Source organism: Dermacentor silvarum, chromosome 7, assembly GCF_013339745.2.
Source record: "Dermacentor silvarum isolate Dsil-2018 chromosome 7, BIME_Dsil_1.4, whole genome shotgun sequence".
NCBI lineage: Eukaryota > Metazoa > Arthropoda > Arachnida > Ixodida > Ixodidae > Dermacentor > Dermacentor silvarum.
The window spans coordinates 117,122,600-117,148,477 of NC_051160.1; the positions used below are offsets into that span (position 1 = coordinate 117,122,600).

General features: G+C 46.6%; 1 protein-coding gene across 2 annotated transcripts in view; it reads left to right on the forward strand.

Moving 5' to 3' along the window:
- The window catches only part of LOC119459108 (uncharacterized oxidoreductase TM_0325), a 39,433-nt gene extending 14,512 nt beyond the window's left edge, over positions 1-24,921 (forward strand). Inside the window, exons 6-9 of one of the 2 annotated variants that reach the window (XM_049671148.1) lie at positions 7,853-7,922; positions 13,698-13,734; positions 16,405-16,468; positions 24,629-24,921. In XM_049671148.1, coding sequence (XP_049527105.1) covers positions 7,853-7,922; positions 13,698-13,734; positions 16,405-16,468; positions 24,629-24,847 — 390 coding nt within the window. In that variant the 3' untranslated portion in view covers positions 24,848-24,921. Of the gene's footprint in view, positions 1-7,852; positions 7,923-13,697; positions 13,735-16,404; positions 16,469-16,684; positions 16,749-24,628 lie in introns of both variants that reach the window. The other variant, XM_049671149.1, reaches the window with a different exon arrangement.
- Positions 24,922-25,878: the final 957 nt, after the last annotated feature.

Below are 25,878 nucleotides of genomic sequence, written 5' to 3' on the forward strand. Positions count from 1 at the left end.
TAAGTACATAAATTTTGTTGTATTTACTTAATTAAAAATGAATTATGGGGGTTTAAGTGCCAAAACCATGATCTGATTATGAGGAACGCCATAGTGGGGGACTCCGAAATAATTTGGACCACATGGGGTTCTTTAACGTGCACCTAAATCTAAGTACACGGGTGTTTTGGCATTTCGCCCCCAGCGAAAGGCGGCCGCCGTGGCCGGGATTGGATCCCGCGACCTCGTGCTTAGTAGCTCAACACCACATCCACTAAGCAACCACTGCGGGGTTGCTTAGTGGCAAACAGGGATAAACAAAAGTTACAAACAGGGACAAGGTGCCTCAGAAAGACTGGCTTACGTTTTAATAGTTAGGCCTATCCTGGCCTACTAATACAGCAGTGACAACAATACTTATTTCCACCTCATCCAATGACTATACAAATAGGAGAAATATTGTCTAGTGCATGCACGGAATACGGATGTAATTGAGGTGAGGTTTAGACCTTCCGCAATACGATACACATAAATCAGCAAGCGCGCTGAAGATAAAAAAAAGCTTTATCGGTGGTGCTAAGGCATATACGCACGCTGCCCTAGCGTGGAAGTGTTTCTCCTATGGAACGCTGCTCTTTCTGTCTCCTGAGTTTTTGTGGTTTTTTGTGTAATCCGGGGAACATCGCTCTCCTGCGGGCGGCGATGGATCCCGACCCCGTTGTACGTAGTCCGGACATGGCATTGCCTTCGACGTCGGCCTCAAGGAAGCGGAACAGCCGAGATGATGACACCGCCAGTGACAGCACTGAAGTGTATACGGCGAGTAGCGATGGCAGCGACGACGGTTTCGTCCCAGTGGCTAAGTGCAAGGCTAAGAGGAGGATCCTCGGTGGGTCTTCGCCGGGAAGTACGTCAACCGTGAAGGCCTCCTGTGGTCCGCCGCGCCACACTATATTGTTTGTTCCCGTTGATCCTTCGGCCAACCTTGAGGAGCATCAATAGGCAAGTCATCTCGGTACGTCTTGAAGCTCTCGTGCCGAATCAGATAATCGACATTCGAGTTAATCCCCGTAAGAATGTCCTGGCCATAGACGTCGAGCAACCGGCCGCTTTGCATACCTTGCAAACCGTCACGGAGATTGGCGACATCAGAGTCCACGCTTACATCCCGCAGGACAGAGGCATGACAACGGGCGTCATATATGATATCGACATCTCTATACCGAATACTGACCTTCCTGTCCTGGTCAAGCCAGCTGCTGAAACTACGGACATACTGCAAGTTAGCCGAATAGGCAACTCCCATTGCGTCAAGGTGATCTTCAAAGGCGACTGCCTTCCTTCACATGTGAAGGTTGGTCATTTTCGCCATGTCGTTCGAGCATATATCCCGAGACCTCTTCAATGTCACAAGTGCTTGAGAATGGGCCACGTGAGTGGGGTATGTAACAACAAGCCAACTTGCCCGCGTTGCGCCGAACCCCACACAGCAGAGTCTTGCAAAGCGACTACCCTGAAATGCAGAAACTGCAATGGAGATCATGATGCCTCATCAAACGACTGTCCACTAATCAAGAAGGAGAAGAGAATCTTGAGGAAAATGGTGAAGGACGGCTCGTCACGAAAGGAAGCGAAAACGACTGTTAAAAGACGACGTTCCCGTCGACAGCGCACTTCCAAGAAAGAAAAAAAGTACTGTTTTGCCCCCAGAGCGCTCCTTCACGCCACCGCCGCCACCGCCAAGCACCCTACACCTACATGGTCAGAAGAATACCGAAGCTCAGCAAAAATCTGAAGCTGCTTGGCCTGCTCTACCCCAGGCACACTTCTAAGAGGATCGACAGCATCGACTACCGCCGAGCGCTAATTCGGCAGCAGATAATCAAGCTGCCCAAGATGTCCAAGTCGTTGCTGTTCTGAGGTCCCTGGTGAGTGTTATCCGCTCCCTTCTGAATACCATGCAAACACCATCCGCTAAATGCGCACTGCAAGTCCTGGACTCCCTTGAACCAGTACTTGCAGGTCTACAGTAACAAGATGGCTTGCCATCCACAACCACTGCGACCTTTCCGGGAACAAGTCAAGTGTGCTTCCATACTTCAATGGAATGCCAGAGGTCTGCAGTCACGGATGTCAGAATTTCGGCACTATGTTTTTGAGAACAAGTTCCCGATTATCATCATTTGTGAACCCCATTTTTCAAGAACAATTCGACTGTCGGGTTACGAGTCATTTGTTTCTTCATCATGTGTTGAACGAAGTCAAGTCGTTGTGTATATTCGCAAGGAGCTCACATATGTTCAGCAACAAGTGCAGCCTCACGACGACAATCATTACGTATGTCTCCGTGTCAAAAAGAAGAAGGTTTCATTCACACTAATAGGCGCCTACCTATCACCATCACGTCGACTTGATCTACAGAGACTAAACGACATACTCATGAAAACTCCAGGTTCTTGGATAATCATGGGTGACTTTAACGCCCATCATCCACTTTGGGGAAGAAAAACTTCAGGACTAATCAACGAGGCACGAGTCTAGTTGATCTCGCTGCCGAGCACGGCCTGAGAGTTTTGAACGATGGCAGTCCGACTTATCTCCGAGGGGCGACTTACAGTAGCTGTTTGGACTTGACATTAGTGTCTCATAGTTTACATTCTAAAGTTCAATGGTTCACAGACATTGAAACTCATGGCAGTGACCATATGCCTACCTACATTAATGTCAGAGGCTTTGACAGTTCTAGTTCGCCTATGCTGTCAAGACAGACTGACTGGCAAGCATACCGACTTTCGATCGAGGACAAGTGCAGACAGGAGCATCCCGAGCCCCTTGAAGACATTATCATACAAGCGCTGCAGGCTTCTACGCGGACGTATACACCATCGACAAGACGCACAGATTTCGACCAAGAACTGGCGAGGCTTCGTGCGATCCGCCGGCGGGCCGAGAGACGATATAGGCGTACTAAGTGTATTTATGACTTGAGGGAAGCCCGACGCATTCAGAAGAAAATTCAGCGTGAGATGAACAAACTTCAGGACCGACGATGGAAGAGCTTCTGCGATTGCCTGGATCCTCGCAAGCCGTTATCCCCCGTGTGGAGAACTCTTCAGGGTCTTCGATCACTTCCACAACAACGTCGTCCCTTCACAGCACTCGCTCTACATCAAAGTCGACCAGAGCTTGAAGTCGCTGGTGATTTTTGTGCAAAGGTTACTGGTGACATCGTTCCACTGATGGACCTCTCGCTACATGACGTCCCTGTCGCGAGAGATCAAAGTATGGAAGTGCCTTTTACTATGGAAGAAATGCAAGCGGCTTTGGCTATGTGCAGGCGGTCGTCATCACCCGGTCCCGATGGGGTGACCTACGCTGCCTTAAGACACTTGGGTTCAACAGCGCAATGCTGTTTGCTGGATATCTTCAATAAGTCTTGGCATGACGGCATAGTCCTCGACGAGTGGAAGTGCAGCCGATTGGTGCCTCTACTGAAGCCTGGAAAGTGTCCGCTGGACCTTACATCGTACCGACCGATTGCACTTGCGAGTTGCATCGGTAAGGTCATGGAGAGGATGTTGCTGACACGTCTGGAGTGGTACCTTGAATACTATAACATCTACCCTGATGCTATGGCTGGTTTTCGACGTGGACGGTCTTCAATAGACAACGTCATTGATCTTGTGACCTCCGTGCAGCAACAAAAAGCTATGAAGCGTCTCTCTGTGGCACTCTTCTTAGACGTAAAAGGTGCCTACGACAACGTAACCGACGAAGTCATTCTCCAAGCTCTTGAGAATGCAGAACTTGGAGGCCACGTTTTTAGATGGATTAGGAGCTATCTCTCAAGGAGATCAGTGTTTGTTATTACAGAAGATGGCCCGACAAATAGATATATTTCCAGTCGTGGTGTGCCACAAGGCGGAGTGTTGAGTCCGACTCTTTTCAACCTCGTTCTAGTGGGGCTTACCGAAACGCTACCACAGACCACCAATGTCTCGCTCTATGCAGATGATATTTGCATCTGGGCGTCCGGCGTGACACGACCACAAGTGCGCGCTAGAATACAGAAAGAAGCAACCCTGACAGTGGCATACGTTCGCCGAGAAGGTCTGACAATATCTACGGAAAAATGTGCACTAGTTGCATTTACACGAAAACCGATGTATTTCTACCCGGTGTGCATCGAGGGCCACTCAATTGCATATAAGAAAACTCACAGGTGTTTAGGCGTTATTGTGGATCGAGACCTCACCTGGAGTCCCCATGTCTCCTACATGAAGAAAAAACTCATTTGTATTGAGAATATGTTTAAGTTCATAGCTGGAAAATCGTGGGGACCATCCGTGCGCTCTGTGTTACAGCTATACACGGCACTATTTCTCGGATTTCTTCGCTACAGTCTTCCAGTCTTGTCTAACACATGCAAGACTAATCTCCTTGCACTACAGAGCGTACAAGCACAAGCACTTCGGACATGTCTTGGCCTTCCGAGATGTTCTTCGACAGCTGCGATGATTGTCATTGCACAGGAGCATCCGATCACCACCCATATCATCGCAGAGACGCTAAGAGCGCACATTCGACACCTTTCGCGACTACCATCCCACCATTTAGCCAGTTTGCCAGCGCGACGACCACAGGCTACATACTGTAGTATTGTGACGAGACAACACGAGTCGATACCTTCTGGCTTCAAGCCTGCAAAACGCCCAACATCGGCATTGTGGTGTCTCCGGCAAATTCGCGTGTGCCTCTCAGTTCCTGGGATTGCTAAGAAATCAGACCTGTCGCCCTTAGCCCTGAAGCAGTTGTCCTTGCTTTGCCTACACGAGTCTTATCTTGACCGAATACATATTTACACGGACGGTTCCACTAATTTCAACAGTTCAACCGGAGCAGTGGTTGTTCCATCGGACGCCGTCTCTTTGCAATTTAAGTACTCTCACAACACCACGTCGACAGCAGCAGAACTTGCGGCTCTTCAAGGTGCAATCCATTACGTGCTCCAGCAACCACCAAATCGCTGGGCCATTTTCTGCGATTCGAAAGCAGCCCTACAAACTCTGCAGTTTGCCCTACGTCACGGGTTACACGAACAGCTAGTGTACGAAATAAGACAAGCTCATCGCCACGCGATTGAGAAAGGACACGACATGGTATTTCAGTGGTTGCCGAGCCACTGCGGAATTGTTGGCAACGACAGCGCCGATGAAGCTGCTCGCTCGGCTCATCAAAAACATCAGCGAGTGCCTATACCACTCTCAAGAACGGACGCTGCGCGGCAACTTCAATCACTTGCTCGCCACATCACATTTCAAAGATGGAATTCACCAGGTTTCAGCAACTCACGCTTGCATTCTCTCGACCCTAAATTGCAACTTTGCCTGCCACCTGGACTCTCCCGTGGTGAAGCAACTTTACTGTGTCGCGTGTGGTTGGGCGTCGCATTTACAAATTCCTATTCATTCCTAATAGGAATGGCTAACCGTGCGGCATGCAATTTGTGCGGCTGCGATGAGACGCTAGAGCACCTTCTGTGTCATTGCCCAGCTTTTGACGCTCAACGACGGATTCTTCAAACTCAACTCAGCATGTTAGATAGCAGAGTGCTGTCAGAGGAAAAGATTCTGGGACCATGGCCTACGCATTCCTGCATGCGAAAGGCCACAAAAGCTCTTCTTCAGTTCTTGAAGGAGACTGGACTATATGAGCGCTTGTGACAGTGGACCTTCCTCTGCGACTGACTGTGTGAATAACTGACTCTTTATGTGTTTTTTTTCGTATTCTCGCTCCTTATCTATTCTTCCCCTTTTCCTCTCCCCAAGCGTAGGGTAGCCAACCGGGCACGTCCTTGGTTAACCTCCCTACCTTTCCCTTCTCGTTTCTCTCTCTCCTCCCCTGCCCTAGCGTATGGGGTTTACATTTTTCAATAACCTTTCAGTAGGAGAATGCACCTACCGTAGAAGGCGACAGCTAGGGAGAGTGAATCATGTTAGAATGTGTGACACCATGATACGTGAGGCAGTGCATCTGGAGTTGGCCTCATGTGGTATTGCATTGGAGGCTACACTGTTCCGGCTACTCAAATATTTTTCATGCTGTTCTAAAGAATTTAAAAGCTTCCAGGATCACGGTTGTTTCATCTCTACGCACCCCGTATCAAACAAATGGCCACTAACGAGCTTGAATATGCAAGCTTCATTCACTGACAACAAATTTTAAATCTGCGCAATATACCCACTTTTCTTTCAACATTGTTTGAGGTTACGTCTGCGATAACGAAACCACAGACAGATACAATATCTGCCAGAAGTAATATACGAGGACATAGAGTGCGACAGAGTGAGTTTTTATGATTCTTTAAAATAAATTGGAGGTGATTGAGCGCACTGTCTAGGATTTTTGGCGTGGAATAATCCTCTACGGACTCTGACAATATGGGGTAGTAGTGTTTCTATCCTAAGTAATTCTTCTGTTTGAGTACTCTGTTAACCAATCCTCATCAGACTTGTTTGTGCCTGAATAAGCTCCTCACACCTGTGCTGCTTATTTGTTTCGGAAACACATTCTCAGGAGGTAGCTACCATTCTCAGGAGGTAGCTACATATGAGCATGACAGTTATGTTGTAGCAAATAAAGACATAGTTTCGCTCTCGTTGGCTTCCAACCTTGGAAACTGCATGATGTTTATTAAATGCGACGCATTTCTTGGCGAACATTTGCTACTTTGACAGTGTCTATCTATCTAGCAGCCTACGAGTTTGTGCTCTCATGGTCGTTTCGTTAACTTGGTATATATCAAAATTGGCATACTATGACAAGAGTATATGAGGAACATAAGTGATAGGTTATAACATAAATGTCATGACATGCGTGTCATGTAGGTCATGACAATGATGCAGCGAAAAAGATTACCACTCAAAAACCACTGAAATGGTTTCGGAGGTGGGTACTAAGTGAAGGAAACAATAAACGATATATTCATGAGTCAAGTCATATTCAAGTCATATTTTGCTGAGTCAAGTCATATTCATGAGCATGACACAGCAAAATGACAATGACTCAGCGACAAAAGATTACCACTCAAAAACCACTGAAATGAGTTCGGACGTGGGTTGCTATTGAAGGAAGCACTAAAGGATGCTGGTAGAAATCATAGTCATGAGCATGACTTAGCAAAAATTAGAATGACTCTGCAAAAAAACACTCAAAAACCACTGAAATGGGTTGGTTCGGACGTGGGTTGTAAGCGAAGGAAACACTAAAGGATGCTGGTAGAAGTCATAGTCATGAGCATGACTCAGCAAAAATGACAATGACTCAGCGAAAAAAGATTAATACTCAAAAACCACTGAATTGGCTTCGGACGTGGTTACTAAGTTGAAGGAAACACTAAAGGATGGTGGTAGAAGTCATAGTCATGAGCATGACTCAGCAAAAATGAGAATGACACAGCGAAAAAAGATTAACACTCAAAAACCACTGAATTGGCTTCGGACGTGGGTACTAAGTTGAAGGAAACACTAAAGGATGCTGGTAGAAATTATAGTCATGAGCATGACTCAGCAAAAATGACAATGACTCAGCGAAAAAAGATCAACACTCAACAACCACTGAATTGGCTTCGGACGTGGGTATTAAGTTGAAGGAAAGACTAAAGGATGGTGGTAGAAGTCATAGTCATGAGCATGACTCATGAGCATGACTAAGTACTATACACTAAGGTCACACAGTTGCTTTAACCATACCGTATTTCACTTAGTGCGATGCTGAATGTTTCGGGTGAGGTTGTTGCCTTTTCCTGTGCACTTTAATTTTCCCAGTGCACATATCTAATAGGTGCAAACTCTCTATTCTTTACTCCCATTAGCTAAAACGTCTTGCATCATACTCAATTAGCAAAGTTGGATTGGATCAGCTGACTCGATCATCTGCGTTAGGTAAGTTGAACATCTTAAGATAATTTATCTTACAATTAGCAATCCGACAGCGCACTAGTGATCTTCAATTTATTGCCGCCGCAAGGCTCTAGACAGAATCTAGAATGTTTGAAGACCACTTTCATTATTTTTTCCGACATAGATTAAGTATGCTTCATTTAGAGCTTCTAGCACAGTTGACAAGAAGTGTGGTATGAAAAACATTGTTCCGCCTACTGCCCCGCAGTTCCGCGAGTTTTTCCCTAGCGCCTGTCTAGTTTTTGCAGGATTTCTTAGACGCTAGGGAAACGTTAGAGTCCTACAGGAAGCAGCGGTGGTCAGTAAACCCTACGGAAGAACGCAGCCAAATGTTGCTGAGGCTGTGCGGTAGAAGGCCACAAATACAACAGGATATTCTTACTGATAACGAACGCACAGCTTTACCAACGATTCTCTTACATCATTGTGGTGATTAACCTCCCAAACTGCATGGCTGGTTATGAAGGATGCCCTGGCGGAGGGCTGCGTAATAATTTCGAACACTTTAACTTCACAGTGCACCTAAAACATGGTGCACGGTACGCACCATCGGCATTTCCAGCAATTTCGGACTTCAGCAGTTTGCTGAACTTCACCGCAATAGACTTGCCTAGCTCAATGGGCCTCATTTCATAAAATACATAGCAAAAGAAGGGCTGAGCTCGAATAGCTTTCAGATAGCAACGTCGAGAGCGCAATTCTACCTAATAATGCATACTTTTGCGGCAGTAGGTCCTAATTTCCTTGAGCATTATAGCAATGCGTTGGGCAGGAATAAACTACTGCTATAACGCTGCACTAATGATTGTCTTAGTGCCGTAAATGCGTATGTTATTAGAAGGCAGTGACCTATGTTTGAATATGAAACTTGTAGCAACTCGGCCGATCACCTGAAATATTTTTTAAAATGCCGCTGATTAAGTTACGCTAGTGTATTGCGGGGAAGTTCAACGGAATTCTGAAGGGCTATTGTTCGAAAGTTCCGGGGACGATGGCGGCCACCGCGTCTCGGCTCAAGACCGCGTTTTCTTGGGAAGAAAGGAACGCCGTGGCCACTGAGGCGTCGAGACGGGTCAACGTTTGCTTAAGGTCGATGGCTCAACCAAAATCTATGTTCATGATCAGGCATGTTGATAGAAGCATGTGTGCTTGTACATTATAGCATCCCGCTGCTTCTACAGCAAAAAAAAAAAAAAAAAAAAAAAACTCCACACGTGTGTCCCAACATTTACGGTAAGTCGTCCAACGATAAATTGTGGCGTGTGCTATTGAAAACTGTTTCTGCCGCTCGTTAGGCTGTATGGTACCCTGCTACTGTTTACTCGCTGTGTTTCAGCACTCGTTCCACGTTCTCTCGCGTAGCGTTTTAAAGCGGAGCTTGCTTTTACTAGCCAAGTCACGCACGCAGTTAAAGGAATGTAAACAGATGGGATGTCGTGAGGAAATCAAATGGTGTCAGATTACGCAATTTCCAGGCATAAAATAAAATCGGCCTTTAACAAAACAGGTTAGCTAGATCCCTTCGCCTTCGTGCTCTGGTGCACCTTAAATAATGTTTTGATGATAGTGACAAAGTTGATAAGGTCACAGTGGACAACCTACTAATGCTCATTGCCAAAAATACAGCGGGCACACCAGGACCAAGAAAGCTGAACTGCGAAGGCAATTTTGGTCAAATTGCTGCACGTTACAATAACTAATTTACAAAGATTAACGAGCCACGCAACTAGCGGGAAGCCTGCCCTGAACAGCCGACGCAGTGCGTGTATTGTGCAGTACGGCTCAGTAACAGGAACACGACCCACCTTATTGTGAATAAACATTTCTTAAAACGCGGATTTGCTTTCTAATGGAAATCTTCAATATGCATACCAAGATGTATTAAAAATATTTAGATGTGTAGCAATTGTAAGCTTTCATACCTATCCGTTTGTTTACTTTGGTCAAATATTATTTAAAAACTATTGCAATTCGAGCGTTTAAATTTTTGTCAAATAATAATCACTCAGTGGCCTTTGGACTGAACTAAAATAACAGCATTCACTTTGCGATTCGCTTTAAGATAAAGTTCTAACTTAGCAAATAATGTTTTTATATTGAAAGAACAATTTACTTGAAGTAACACAATAGTTTTAGTTCGGTAAATGCATTAGATGATTTACAACAATTAGGCTAAATCTCGTAGCAAGAAGTTAGTTGCGGAGGTATTTCTTTTGAATGCAAGCATATTGTTTCTCAGAACTCCCGTTTAAATTTTTAGTAGTGAACCATAAAGTAAAAAAAATTTGGGAGAGTCATAATTTTCAACATAATTTACCAGTGATTTCTCCGTAACACCTTTCCTGGCCATTAGTCTAGTTTTTCTTGTGGTTTACGTAGGAGCAATTGAGCGTGAAACCAGCGATCTTCATGGGGCTGACCCTTGTGATCGCTACCTGACCACGTTGTTGGTGCATGGTAACATGCCTGTTTCAGCTAAATAGGCGCGTACTTTAGGTTTGGTAAGAAACGAGGCACTTCTGTCTCCAGGGTGCAGCATGTGAACACGACTACTCTGTATTAACGATTTTAGGGAATTACATATACGACGAACAATACCGCTGATGTAGAGTTCTCAGCGATTCAAACGGGATGACCTGCCTGTACGGCGGCTCGCACTTTTTGCGACACCGGCTCACACTCAATGATCGCCAGGGGGCCATATGCGGTCACCATGTGTCACGAACACCCTCGTTTTCGTCATACACCACAATACATCAGCTGGGTGTCCCCAGCTCCCAGCGGTAGAGCAGAATGTGCCTCTCACCCTTCGGGCTGATTATCGCGTTTGAGTCGCTGAGTGGTCTACATACAAGCGCTAGCGCCAATGGTCAGCAAGGCCATTTCGGTGAATGTTCAAAACTCTGAAAAGCTGAAATCATTTATAATTGATATCGTCAACTGCAACAGTAAAAAAAAGGAAGGTACGTGCATTTATCTGGTTCTATTAAAGAACGAGTTCTGTCAAATCGCTATAAAGCCAAGCCAATAATTATGGGCGGAAGGCAAATTTGGCTCTACATTTGAAATGTTTTAAGTGCGTACATCAAATTTGGAGGATATATTTGTCGTGAAATGAAGTAGTTTTGGTATCGGAATTGAAAGAATGCTTTTTTGAACGATATTGGCTAGCATCCCTCCTTAAACAAAAGAGCCATAACGAAGAAATAACAGCATTCTTGTTACGTATAGTAAAATGCGTAGTCAGCCGCTGTGTTGGCATTTTAACTCATTTTCCGAAGCAGTATATTTTCTTGTCTTAGATAAAGCAATGTAACTACGGAGAAACTTTCGATTGTTCGGAATAGTGAATGTAAACAGCAACATTTCGAAGAGAATTCGAAATCATGATCACACGAGGCAATATTGAGATGTTGAATGCTCTTCTGGTACTGAAGATACCTTGAAAACTGACAAAAATGGTTCCTTAGCACAATGGCAAATTGTGGCTCGTTGGCACTGGCGTTTTGGAAGTTAACTAAACTAATTTTGAAAGGGTGGTGACAGACACCGCGAAAAGCGCAAAAATGAAAAACTCTGAACATGTTCTTCAGGCCTGAACCACGTGGGCCTGAAGTTCCGCTAAGGCTGATTATTTGTGAATTAGGCACTTGAAAAAGTACGTCGCCTTGTCCTTTCAGTATATGCGGAACCTTGGTACAATCTGTGACCACTACTCAGCAAGAAACTATGCTCGACTTAAGAGAAGTCTTGCATTATTCCCCTCAGCAGTCTCGCCTAACAAAGTGCATCGGAAGCGCTAGATGAATTTGGTGATCTACATTTTTGTCGAGAGGGTGCTGAGCCCATTGATTGCTATTTTGACAGAAATTCTGAGCTTTTATTTGTTGTCTGCTTATACTCAATGACATGGCTGTGCCTTTCTGCTAGACGAAACTGCCTGCGTAGGATACGGTCTTGCTTCTGCGCTCAGCAAACTGTTTTAGCTCAGTTGTTGAAAAAGTAGTATCAGAACTTCTACACGGTTATAATGTGCGAGATAGAAAATTTTGCATTCCTTCTTGACTGCCATGATAATTCGTTTTGAAATCTCAGTGCTGAAGGCTAACCATTTTTCGGGAATATTGTAAACTACTTGGAGAGGCCATTGAAGTGCCAGTTTACAGGATCATTTGATTCTTCGGCGTGGAATTTGTGTTCGCTGAACATCATAGCCTTTGGTCATATAATCCCCGAGCAAGGAAACCGCTTTTACCGCTTCATTCTTCTCACTCCGAATTTATTAGAAGTATTGATAGAGTTTGAGATAGAGCACTAAGACAATGTTGTCCGGATTTACCGAGGGATAGATTTGATCAGCAAGCCTCATGTTTGCGTGTCGCAGGATATCTCAATCATCTCCTGCTATCAGTAGCGAATGGGCTGCTCACGCAGGGTACACCAAAACATGCCAAGTATGCAACTGCTGCCACTACGAGCGTTGTGAAGACGGCAGCAGTGATTCCACATAATTATTGCTTATCACATTTGTTGAAGAAAGTAATTATGCGAGAAAATGTTAGCGTGACTTTTTTGAGACCTCAATACGCCAGCGAGATTGTGTACGAGGTAAAATTCCATTTGCGTCAAGACAGAAAAGCGTGAGGAAGGACACTGACAAAAGTATCTTAACTACTGGTGTTATGTTATATATCGTAATACACTGTCGTGTGTTCAGTGGTATATTTGTGAGACAAGACGGTGTATTATTGATTGGCTACGCGAATACAGCAAGAACGCATGAAAAGTAGTTTCTGCTGGGTTCTAGTGGCTCTGCTGTAAGAAGTGTTGCTGTCGTCCACTGTTTGAAAGAAATTCATTTTTAGGCAAGCATAAGTCAAGAAGTAACCTGACTGATCTATGAAACAGAACGCATTGCTGTTTCGAAACCTGGTGCATAGGAAAACGAATAGTGGCTCTGCCATTCAGGGAACTAGAATATCTGTGCATGGACTAACTTACTGGGGATTTCATTGTTCAATCTTCGTCGCTTAATTGCAGTGTTCTCTTGTGTATTTTTTGTGTGTTTTTCTGTTGATATGGCACATGGTATGGGCGTTGATAATCATAAAATTCACACGGCACTCCTGAAAAATATAGAAATATGTTGAAATTAGTGCCGGGTGTGCCGTTTTTGTGTTTTCATGTGTACCTCTTCCTGCGTGTACGTACCTATAGCCCATCCTTCACAACAAGCTGATGTCGCCACACTAGTTGAAATTCCGAAATCAGGAAACATAATATGAACCTATTATTTCGTAAAATTTGATTTGACGGGCCGTTTAAATGAATCATGAACTAATTGGATCATTCGATCCGTTCAAAGAATTTACGTGAAGGAGACATTGATCAGCCAACAATAATTTTAGCCACGAGGCGGCGACTTCATGCATAAGCTTGATTCGATACTCCAACTACTAGAACAAACGCTGATAGACTTAATAATTTTAACATATCATGCCGTCACGACCTTAATGTGATGGCCTACGTGTTTTTAGAGTACGCTAAGAGGATGTCCGCATCATAGTAATAAAACATTTGAACGTATTGATACACACTTGTGAAGTTTTCATTAGATTATCCACATTAGTTTGCTTGACTATTGAGAGAAGTCAACTGAGCCCAATCAACTTATTGTTTACGTGTCGCAATTACCCATACGAAATGACGCTCCTCATGTTATGCTCAGCAGCTAACTACCTTCTGTGTTTATTTCAGAGTTCGCCCAATATGGGATTCGAGTTAACTCAGTCAAGTAAGTAAACAGCGGCAGCAAGTCTGCTAATCAAGTGCGTAATATTAAAATCAATTTTGAACCCTTGCATAGCTCCAATAAAATAGCGCAACATTCATAAAGTACAATTGAATTTAGTTTACACTTCACGAGATTATGTGTCTTTTCACCACTGTCTGATCACAAAGTCATTTCACACCTCTCCGTTGTTTTCTGATATGTCCTGGCTTGCTGTCGGAGCACTGCACATCGCAGTACAGAAACGGCGAGACACATACCGGGCGCGAAAGGCATTTGAGTGCAAAATGACGATTCGGAGATGAGCATCAATAGTTCTCACGACAAGACGTCTACTTCCTTGAAATCTGGTGGCAATTATTTCACAGCTATTTTAAAATATTCCATTAAAATCACCCAATGCTTAAGCATTGGGTGATTCAATAAACCGGGCTTCGACCGACTGCTGTCTTAGTTGCGCTGGTGATCATGGCCGCTGTCCAACATGCGCGTTCCAGCTTAAGCTGGAAAATTAATTCCTGTGCGGCAAATGCCGTGATCGCGAAACTTGCATTACCCCTTAACAATTTTTTTTTATTTTGACAATTTCTGTGCCCAAATTGCTGAGTTAAAAAAGTGATATTGAATATTTTCCTTCTAAAAAGCAAGTTATCGGTGTTGAAAAAAAATTCAAGCACATACTAAGTCAAATTAGTATGTTAAAGATTATTATTGCTCATGATAAAGGGCGCCAGCTACCTGCTGGTAATCAGCAATAAAAAAAAGAGAGCAAGATCGCTGTTCGGAAAGTCTTATCAAGTCATCAGGCAATGTTATATTGATCGCCTTACCAGAGACGCCCAACAACGGAAGCCGAGGAGCTTTCGTAGGAATGTCCTTCACATCGTTGCGCCGCCAATGACGCACACTCGCAATAGTGTCTTCTGAGCACTCTTCTTCTCCTGATGAACTGCTACTTTCGAAGTCATCGCTATTGTTTGCTTCCATAAACGAAGTAAACATCCGTTTCCGAATCACTGTTGTCCAAATAGCTGGTCGACGGCGAAATGCTTCTATTCCACAACGACGGACCAGAAAGACATACGTTGCCTCCACTGGACGCCATGTTTTACAGCGTAAGCTGTTATGGGCTCATTCTAATAGCCATTCCGGTTGGCGTTGTTGTCCGCCGCCGCCGCATAACCGCTATCGCCCGAAATGCGAAAAAAAGTACCCGGTCTCCGCCGCGATCGAACCCAGGCCCGCCGCGTGGGAGTCGGATACTTCCCCACTGAGCCACGCATGCGCTTGCTAACAGCGTCAGAAAAAGGCCCTATAAGCGCACCCTAGGCCGGTGCGCAGGTGCAGACGACCCGAGCCTCCACCACTACGGTGGCGCCATCTAGTTAAGGCACCTGAAAAAGCCGCGTGCACAGGCGCAGACAACGAGATGCGATTCAGACGAGGCGCGCAGTAAACGCGATACCGATGTGAGATGTGCGCCACGTATTCTCGGTACCTCTTCGGTACATGTTATGGCGTCTCGTCGCAAGGTGTGAACCGCTGCTGAAGAAGCGAATCGTAGAGCTACGTGTGCGGCTACAACCAAGCATCATCGAGCTCAGCAGACTGCTGTGCAGAGAGCATTACAAACCGCAGCTCGCCGTCGACGCCGGGCGGACAGTTGAGATTGCTCTCGTCAAAACGAGGCGAAGAGACTTTGCCGCGGAGACACTGTTGTGCATGGTGCCGAAATTGCTACTCTTAGGCCGCTCCACCAGCTTACGCTGCGACTGTGATGCGTATGCCGCGCAGGCATGTTGCTTTTTAAACACGAACTTCCCCCCAAAGAAATGTGAAACAGTGTTTGAAGAATTAGAAATTACCTGCCCAGTGCTGCCATGCGCAAAGCGACACACAAACTGTGTCGTGTCGCTTTGCGAACGTGTCGCGTTCAAAACGCTCAAAAGGAGATATTATCTCGAGCGGACGAGTGTAACAGTTTTGGGACAGCTCGGCAAAGACGAGCTCGATAACTGCATCAGTAGGGATGCGGTACTATGATGCAGGCAACTGCGTAACATTTTTATCTTTAATAAATTTCACTTGCCTGTTGTAAACTCGTAGATTTACTTGTGCTTTACGTGTTCAGAATGTGCGGCTCGTACCATGTGTTTTGAACTCTTAAAAACTGGCACTTGTACTTTTTTTACCTTTACTGTTAAACTACATTTTGAACAAGCGCTGTTTCTCGCAGAGGTGCCTGGGTCGCTGCGCAGGCGGCGATGTTGAGGCCCCACTTTGATTCGGAATAGTGGTAGCGTTTGTAACGTTCCGTTGAGGCAGGAAGAGGGCCTTAATTTCAACAGTATGCTCCGCATATGTTGTAAATAAACTTGACTTAAATAAAGGGGCGGCTGGACCTGCACCGGTCTCTGCAGACAGAATGTGTCGGGGCTAGCCACAGGACTGACGCAGCAATGAGGTTGCGCTAAACCAGTGCTGAAGAAAGTTCCTTGTTTTTCTAGTTGTACACAGTCACCACCAACCAAAGCATGCAGAAAAACTCGATAACAATGTTATCATGCTGGTTATAGTAAAAAAATGGAAGTCATGGCTCTCACCCTCATACAAAATGCTTCGGGAAGGCTACGCTTAGTCAGTCGTTATGTGCACTCTTGCTTTTTCTTCCAGTCCAGGCATAACTGACACCAAGATGGCGTTCGGACACATCAACAATGCCGAGAAAAAAGAAAAGGTATGAATTGCTCTTGCAACTTGTGGAAAAAGTGCGAATTTACGGGAGAGCCACTTTTATTTCAAGAGTGTGCTTTTATTTGAAAAATCATATATTGTTCCAAATATCACAAGCCCTCACTCAGAGACTCCACAGACCGTGGAACAAAATCGATGACCTTGCTTCGGGAAGGCTACGTTAATCAGTCGTTATGTGCACTCTTGCTTTTTCTTCCAGTCCAGGCATAACTGACACTAAGATGGCATTCGGACACATCAACAATGCCGAGAAAAAAGAAAAGGTATGAATTGCTCTTGAACTTGTGGAAAAAGTGCGAATTTACGGGAGAGCCACTTTTATTTCAAGAGTGTGCTTTTATTTGAAAAATCATATATTGTTCCAAATATCACAAGCCCTCACTCGGAGACTCCGCAGACCGTGGAACAAAATCGATGACCTTAGGAAAAAGTTATGGGAGGGTGGACGCACTTCCGTCCCCGTCGTCGTAGTAGTAGTGTGTAACCAGTCTGAGAAAAATGAGAAAAAAATTCCGAAGTTGTGTCCGTAGCGCGGAATCGAAACAGGGACCGCTCCTTTCCGAGCGCACGGCGTTAGCCCACTACGCCACGAAGCGGACATGGACACACGCACCACGATGGCAATAAATACCCAACATTAACGAAAGGCCGCGTTTCTAGCGCGTTTCTAACGCGTTTGTGCTAGCGTGTTACGGCCCGTGTAAGAAGCTGGTGTAAGACGCTGTGGCCTCTCCGCCTTACCTTCAACGCGTTTCGAACGCGCTGCCCAAAGCGGTGGCAAGTCAAGTTCAAGTCGAGGAGCGTTTATGAATACGGGGGGTATAGTCTCTCAGCACTCATGTGATGGCGTCGGCAAACGCGGTGCACGTTCCGCCATGTGTAAATGGCTGCGTAAGACGCTGTGGCCGCTCCCCCTTACTAGAGAGTACTGCACGTTTCTAACGCGTTTGTGCTAGCGTCCCCTTAAGCGGGAGATCCGATGATTCCCTCCGGAGCTTCGCCCACTCATCATCATTCACCCCGTGGATATGCTGTGATTTTTGTTGGCGTTTGGTCTGATACTTTACCCAAAAGGAATCTTAAATAATTTTCGCGATTCACTTATTGTCGGTGCTTAAATAGAAGATATGCGGCCTTCAACGGAAACGTCAAATCAATGGGACGCGGTGTCGCCCGGGCTTTGATTTTCTGGCGTGCCAAGATATGCGAAAACGAGATACCAGGGAGTCTTAGGATAGCTTAAGGTAACTGCGTTAGTGTCACCGTGCGCTGCATCGCTAACGCTGTGGTGCGCTACACAGATGGGCGCAACCGTAATTTAGAATAGCCATACCGCTAACGTAAATGCAGATGTTTACAGCAGCACGTAGGCCTTGCTGTTGCTTGGCGAGGCATTCTCTTAACCAGTGGCGGAATTCATTAAAAGCTGGCATAAGACGCTCACTAACTGTTTTTGTTGGTAGTGCAACACGCACAGCATTGAACACACTCTGATATTTCGTGACTATTGACGATGATCATCCAGACAAAATGCTTGTTATAGCATGCTCATACCAAATACAAAGCACAAGACAAACATTTGCAGCACATCGCAAATAAGATCGGGTGGCATGCGTTGCTAACCCCGCGCGTCGACGAATCTCAGAGGCGATGTATAGGTAATAAAATTTCTCTATTTAAGCCGGGTGCCCCAAAAAACGATTCCTTGAAAGAATGCTACATTTATACTAATATATTGCCCCCGAAGATCATGAGACAAAGCAAACACAAGCATCAGTTAGGAGCAAACGGGTGACACGTGCATGAGGGCGACTTGATAGCTCTCCATCGGGTAGCACCCCCTTTGATGGAAGCGACCGGGTTTTTAAATATCACACTGTCTCCATGGCGACAAAAATAATGACACTGCAGCGCTAAACACTTGGTGTTCACTCACTAAAATGGGGAAATAGCTCCCGCCGGTTGTAGCCACCTTACGGCCAGGACGCGACAGTTTTCTGGGCATGCGCTGTAGTCAGCACGGTTACTTTTATCTTATACGCTATGCCATAGCCTATGTTTGCGTTCTCAGTACGAAAGCTCTGCATTATGCTGCAGTCGTCGGCTTCAATTGCACTGTTAATAAGAGAACTGGATTTTATATCGCACCACTTACCACCATCAATGCGTCAAGGCATCGATCATTCACAACTCCATGAATTGTGTCGGCTGCTCTTGAAATAACTTGCAAGTCGTAATGGCACACAATGTTTCGTGTCCGAACGAACTATAAACATGCGTACCGCTCAATACGTGCCCCCAATCCCCACCCACCACGCTCACTGTAAAAATGTAAGATGCTCTGTTACGCACCGCCTTGTACATTTCAATGCACACTATCAACCGGCCATGCCCGTTAATGCTGAAGCGATGCTACCACATCAAGACCAATCTATTTCTGTTATTACTAGCTTACTGTTGCTCTATTGCGGTGAAGTGCATCTGTTTGACGCCTTGAGTGCTAAGGCCTTTGGCAGGCTGTAATCTATTGCCGTAATCCGGAACCACCTCAGGCTTTTGTAAGTCTGGAAGGCCATTGTCGTCATACCTACTTTGTTGTTCTTTCGACGTCATTTCTTCTTCATCCTTCCAATGTCATCAGTGCGTCAGCGTAATACAGTCATCGTCATGCTGTCGTGCGCATGGGGGACTTTCGCAAGCGAGAGCTATAGCAACAAAGGAAGATACCGGATTGCGTCACATATAGCTGATTCAACGGGATCTTAGAATAAAACTACAGATGAAACTTGTCTTCAGAAAAGAAGGTGTGTCGCTACATTCCTCGAATGCTAATCACATTACTTTCGACAGTCATCGTATGATGAGTTGTCCCGTAATATTGTTTTTTGGTTTGAAAACATATATGCAATATACACACTGATCACATGACAACTGATAAGCTTTTAACTCGGTACCAACCTTGTTGTGTGCATTGAGCGCTTTGTGGTGGTACTGAACTGTCACAACGAAGTACGAGGACTCGCAAGCGCTGGTGAGCTATTCTGATCTTTCTGTACTGAAGTACAAATTTAAAGCTCGTTCTTACTGCTTAGTTGTACGCGCTACGGTGAATTCGTCAAACGAAACCTAGCACTGAGGGGAAATAAGTCAAGAAAAGGGCACAAGGCTACAGCTTCGATGCAGTACATAAAGCTAGAACTGCAAAAGAGAAAGAAATTCTAACGTTCTGTACAGTTGAAACGGCAGTAATGTAGATAGTTTTTCTTTCTTATATTTTACGTGCCAAAACCAGTTCTGATTATTAGGCACGCCGTAGTGGAGGGCTCCGGATGAATTTAGATCACCTGGGGTTCTTTAACGGCGCACTACAACGCAAGCACATGGGCGTTTCTGGATTTCGCCTCCATCGAGATGCGGCTGCCGCGGCTGGGATTGAATCCCACGATATCGTGCCCAACAGCGCAGCGCCTTGGCTGACTGAGCCACCGCGGCGGGTAGTAATGTAGATCGATTGGGTCTCCTATCATTCCACAATAATCCACTGATACCTGCATGACCTCCTCTTATATCTGTGTCACTGGTGAGCTCTTCTAGATCTCACTACCTCCTAGTTCTCTGACATATCTCTCTTATCGATTTCCTTGTCTGTCTTCTTAATTTGGCGCATCATAGCTGCCGCGCTGGTTATCAAATAACACGATGAGCTCGCCAAACCCTCGCAGGTAGTCATAGAATCGCAGCAGGCGTGCCAAAATCTCCCGACAGGCAGACTCGCCCACAGCACAATCACTGTATTAGGCCCTGCACTCACTCAGTCCCACCAAGTGTGCTATGAGACAAGGCCCTTATTATATTTTAGCTCTCGAAATCGCAGAGCTTCTCGACATTGCTACAAAAAGCGGCCACCATGTCACCTTTCAGTGGATACTTGCACACTGGCGTGATAGGACATGAACAAGCACACGCTGAAGCTAGAATAGCTGTAAATAATGCGCCTGAAGAGAGCACTGCGTTCTGACGAACAGACACGAATGCCATGCTTCGGTGCGTTATGCGCAACTCCACACTTGAGCACTGGACGAATCCAGATCGACGACGCAGGCGACTGCACGAATGGGACCCAGAACTGAAGTTCCGCATGCCTCATAAGCTAATGAGGAGTATAACGAGTATAATACACCGGATTCACCTTGCTGTGGCACACACGAGGCGTTATACGCATATCATCGGCTGCAGTGACACTGGTCCCAACTGCGATCACTGCCCAGTGCCAGAAACGCTTGAGCACATATTTTGCTCATGCCCAGCGTACGCGCGAGAACGGCAGAGCCTTATTTCCACTATTGAACGATTTACTAAAAAGACCAATATGTGACGAGATTGTATTAGGTCCTTGGCCTGATGCCAACAGCGCAGCTGTGGTCATCGGAGCGACTATAGCCTTCCTTCAAGCCACTGGACTCGACGCACAACTTTAGAATGACCCCAACTTGATGGACATGTATATACGCACCTCCTTATCTTATCGACATTCATCGCCCTTTTTCTCCCCCCCCCTTCCCCAGTGTAAAGTAGTAGGCCAGAGTAAACTATCGCTCAGGCCGACCTCTCCACCTTTCTTCAAATAAACCTCTCTCTCTCAGTCCCACCAAATTACGTGGACCCCGGGCCATGCGGGACTAGAGGGGAACGCGAGGGCGAATGCTCGAGTGCTAACCAACCGACAGGAGCCAACCACCTCCCTCATATCCCTCCTTTCCAACTATAGCTAACGCCTAGAAATCCAGAGTCTCAGTCGCAGAGTCTATCCACTACCGCACAAACAGCTGAACACACACGATGCTACTGCGTTGAGACAAATTAAAACTCCTTCCAAAAATTCGCAAAACACAGCGCGATGTATCTGGGGTGTCCACCTTCCTACTAGCGAATTACGGGATATGCCACCCGAGAAAGGGAGGGGGGGGGGAGGTTGAGACAGTACGGTGAATTGACTACAATAATTAATTTTTTTGATGTTTTGCCGAGAAATTTGTACTCGCAACCTTTTGTCATATCTGAAACAGGGTACTATAGAGTAACGATACAAGTTGATGTTCAAGTACATCTGTGTGTAAACGAAACTAATCCATACGTCACTGTAATATGCTCCGCCACGAAACCAAGGCAATAATAAGAACATAGAAATTCGGCCACCGGCAACAATATTCCACCGGGGGCGCACATCGGGGGGAACGGCGGGAAGGCGTGCGCAGCTAGCACCAGGAACATTCGTCGCCGCCGTGAACCGCGTGGCTAGCTGACTTTTTCGGTAGGTCGGAGTGCTTGTAGCTAACACGTCCTCAAACAGGGTGACGAGATGCAGCTGAACTCAAGGCGCTGCCGAACAGTAATAATGAAGTGTGAAATGCGGGGACGTTCTTGAAGATTTTGGTATCGCTTGCGGGGCGAGGGACAATAGTCCTCAATGCGGGACAGTCCGTGTGTAGCGGGATGAGTGGTCACCCAAGATGTATCCCACAGAACGCCCGCACACTTGCTCCTGGTGTAACACTCGCCCCACACTCTTCCACGTTTCATGGGGGTGCGGGAGTAAGCACGAGTAATTAAATCCTCCACACACATCGTTTGAGCAATGGGAGTTAGCCAGTTAACCAGCACAGTTAACCACTGACATCCTGGATGTACGAAAGGTACAAAAATTCTGAGAATTGTCTACTAATGCGTAAGCATTGTTTGGCTCTGCTGTGATCTCGTTTTTGATTAGTTTTGCTTACTTGCTTTTCCTAGCTTATACGCGCCTACCCATAGCCTTTCCGGTGGCAAAGAATGCTTAGGCTTTAGTGTACAATTGCCAGATTTTCTCGCGCATCCGCCCCTTTCAATGCAATCGTACCAATGAATCCTGAACGCCGGGCACGAGCGCGCCTCGACGGAGCACAGCGGTCGAAAGGGAACACCGGCTGCTGAGTAACGCGTGAGGGGACAATGCATCGCCGCGATGTCATATCACCCACGCTGTCGCTCTCGCAAGCCTGTGTGACCGTCGTCGTAACGCTGTCACGGTCTTTCCGTCGTCATCATTCTAACATTGCCATCCGACTCTCGTCATGCCGCGCCATCACCGCCACCCAGTCGTCGTCATACCATTGTCATTACGTCGTCGTCACGCGGCCGTTTTACCGTCGCCATCACACTAGTAACGTCATTTCATTGCGGTTATGCCATCGTCATGCTGCCTTCGACGTCAATACTGCGTCAGCTTACCGTAAATACGCTTTCGACAACGAATCCTGATTATGGCGCCGTTGTCGTGCCACTGTCGTCATTACGTCGTCTTCAGACAGTCACAATTATTGAGTCGTTGTTATAGCATAATCGTCCAGCCGCCGCAGTTATGCCATCGTCGTGACTCCAACGGTTGTCATCCGACACTGGTCGTGCCGTCGTCGTCGCTCCAACTTCGTCATACGTGTTTCGTGATACAGTCATTGCCACGCCGTTGTGCTCACACACAAGTCGTCATTCCATTGCCCCCATGCCGTTGTCACACCATCGTCGTCGCTGAGCCGTCTTAATACAGTAGTCGTCATGCGTTTGCTATATATCGTCTTGACGCCATCACGGTCGTTACATCGTTGTCATTATAACTTAGGCATCAGAATCTCGTCATGCCGTCGTGGTCACGCTGTGGTTTGACCGTCGGGATTACTTCCAGTACCGGCATCCCATTGTAATCATGCCGTCGTTCTCATACCACCTTCCTATTGTCATACCAGCATGCTATCGCGGCTCGTGCACGCCAGGGCGGGAAGCGGGAAGGAAGCGCGCAGTCTTCTAGTCGCGCACAACGCTCCGGAGGGAGGGTAGGGAGTGGAGGGACCGCACTTTACTTAGGCCACGCGCTCGCGTCGGGCTGGGAGTCTCCGGGGGGGGGGGGGGGGGCGGTGGAGGGGGCCGCGCTTTACTGCGGCCGCGCACTCCGGCGGGATGGTGGGGAGGGGGGGGGGGGGCGTTCTGCGCCGCGAGAGCCCGCCTGCGCGGTTGTATCTTGAAAGCTATCTGCGGCGGGGGCTGAGTCCGCCCTCCCTGTGTTCTTGGTGTCTAAGGTCGCGTTGATGCGAGTGCCGGCATCAAGCCCAATTCGCTCGCTGCTGCTGCCGCACTGAATCACTCCAGCGTTTTGACAGCGAGTGCCGCGGACATTGAGTTAGATGCGTTCATGTTTGCTTGTGCGCGTGTGGTACCATGCTTGTTAACTTAGTTAGTGTACCTGTGTTTAGAAGTTTATACAGCCAATAACACTAGTATCCTTTATTTTTATAGCTGTCCTCTAACTTGCTATCGCAAGCGATGCTTCGCCTTTCTGGCTAAACTGCAACTTTTTTTGTGTGAGCGCCGCGCTCGCGTACACGAAAAATCCCGACCAACTCTAGTAACAGCTTCGCTGTAAAAAACTCACTCGTCATCCCGGCCCTTAGAAAGGGGATGTCAAGCGAAGCTGTTGAAAACCACCACGTCGACTGCTGAGAGGGTTATGTAATGCTTTATTGCTCAATTACTCCTCGGCAGCACGCCGCCATTGGTCGTATTGCCGTTTCTTCTCCCTTTGCTGCACCTCGTACTCACGCTGCTCTTCGGGAGTCCTAACCACACGTTGCCTACACATAGCTGTGCAGCAAAACAATGAAATGAATTGGTAGGCTGGGTTTTTTATCTATAAAAGGCAACTGACGTCACTCCCCACGTCGCAAGCTGTTGTCGCCACAGCAGCTTGCCCAACAGCAATCTTTACATGGAAACGTATGCAATGAGAGCTACGTGCTTCGCGCTGTTAGCAGGAGTGCCTAATAATCAATTATGTATGCAATGAGAGCTACGTGCTTCGCGCTGTTAGCAGGAGTGCCTAATAATCAATTACGTGGTTTGGATGCTTGTTTTGCGCTTGTTCTTATTGAAACGAATGCTGTTCTGCATGCTGTATGCATGATACCAAAGAATGCATGCATTTCTCGCTTCATTCACTGAATGTTTTTTTTTCCCGCGAGGACGCCGCCGCGAAAACTCCCGACCAAATGGAGGCTAACAGCTTCGCTGTAATAAAATGATAGGCGTTCCATTCAAACGGCTCTCTTTTTTACAGATGCTGTCGGAGGCAGGCGCTGAGATACCTCTCGGCCGGGTTGGAACCGTCGATGACGTGGCCCGCGCTATCGCATTTCTGGCCTCGGACGAAGCCTCATTCATCACTGGACACGTGTTGCCTGTCGACGGTGGCTGTGTCCTGAGCGGCATGCCACATGTGTCTGGGCTCCGTCCTCCGTCCGCTAGTCCTGCCCAGAGCAGTGTCACTGTTGGATAGTTATATGAGCTGGCCGTTTATTTTCAGCCAAATATTGACTGCCGCAAAGCTGAAAAATAAACATTATTCAAATAAGTGGACACCTCAGTAGAAGAAAAATGTTGCAACTATGTCAAGTGACTGTTGATATGTGGAAAAACACAAACAAAAGAGCCTACTTACTTGGTAGTTCATAAGGAAACTTACGAAAGAATAATATTGGGCTGAAGTGCACACGGCAGGCATTGCCAAATCCTGACTGGGAGCCTACCACTGTCGTTGAAAGGAAAAGTGTACAATCCTTGCATTCTACCAGTGCTAACATATGGGGCAGACATTCGGAGGCCAACAAAGAAGCTCGAGAACACGGTAAGGGCCGCACAAAGAGCGATGGAGCGAAAATTGTTAGGCGTAACGCTAAGAGACAGGAAGAGAGCGGTGTGAATCGGAGAGCAAACGGGTATAGCAGATGTTCAAATTGACATTAGGAGAAAGAAATTGAGCTGGGCAGGCCATGTAGTGCGTAGAATTGATAACTGGTGGACCATTAGAGTTACAGAATCTATACCAAGAGAAGGGAAACACAGTCGAGGACGGCAGAAAACAAGGTGGAGTGATGAAGTGAGGAAATTTGCAGGCGCGAATCGGAATCAGCTATCGCAAGACAAGGGTAATTGGAGATCGCAGGCAGAGGCCTTCGTCCTGCAGTGGACATAAATATAGGCTGATGATGATGATGACACAATATTAACACTGGAGCCAGACCACCAGGCAGACACTCTCTCGCGCCAAGAGCCTGGGCAGACACTTCATTGTGTTTCTCGCGGCGGCTCGCCTCTTCAGCATCTGTCGATGATATCATAATACTGCCCCACGGCGGCAAAAGCGCCGTCACAGTGCTGTTAAATATTTAAGACGCGTGGAGAGTTGTGGGGATTGAGTCTGGCGACGTAAACAATGTCACTGGTTGTCACAGTGGAGGGCGTAGTGGGCGTGGCTAGAATGATTTCATGGGTGACAGCAGTCACTTGGCGGAGCACGCGATATGTGCC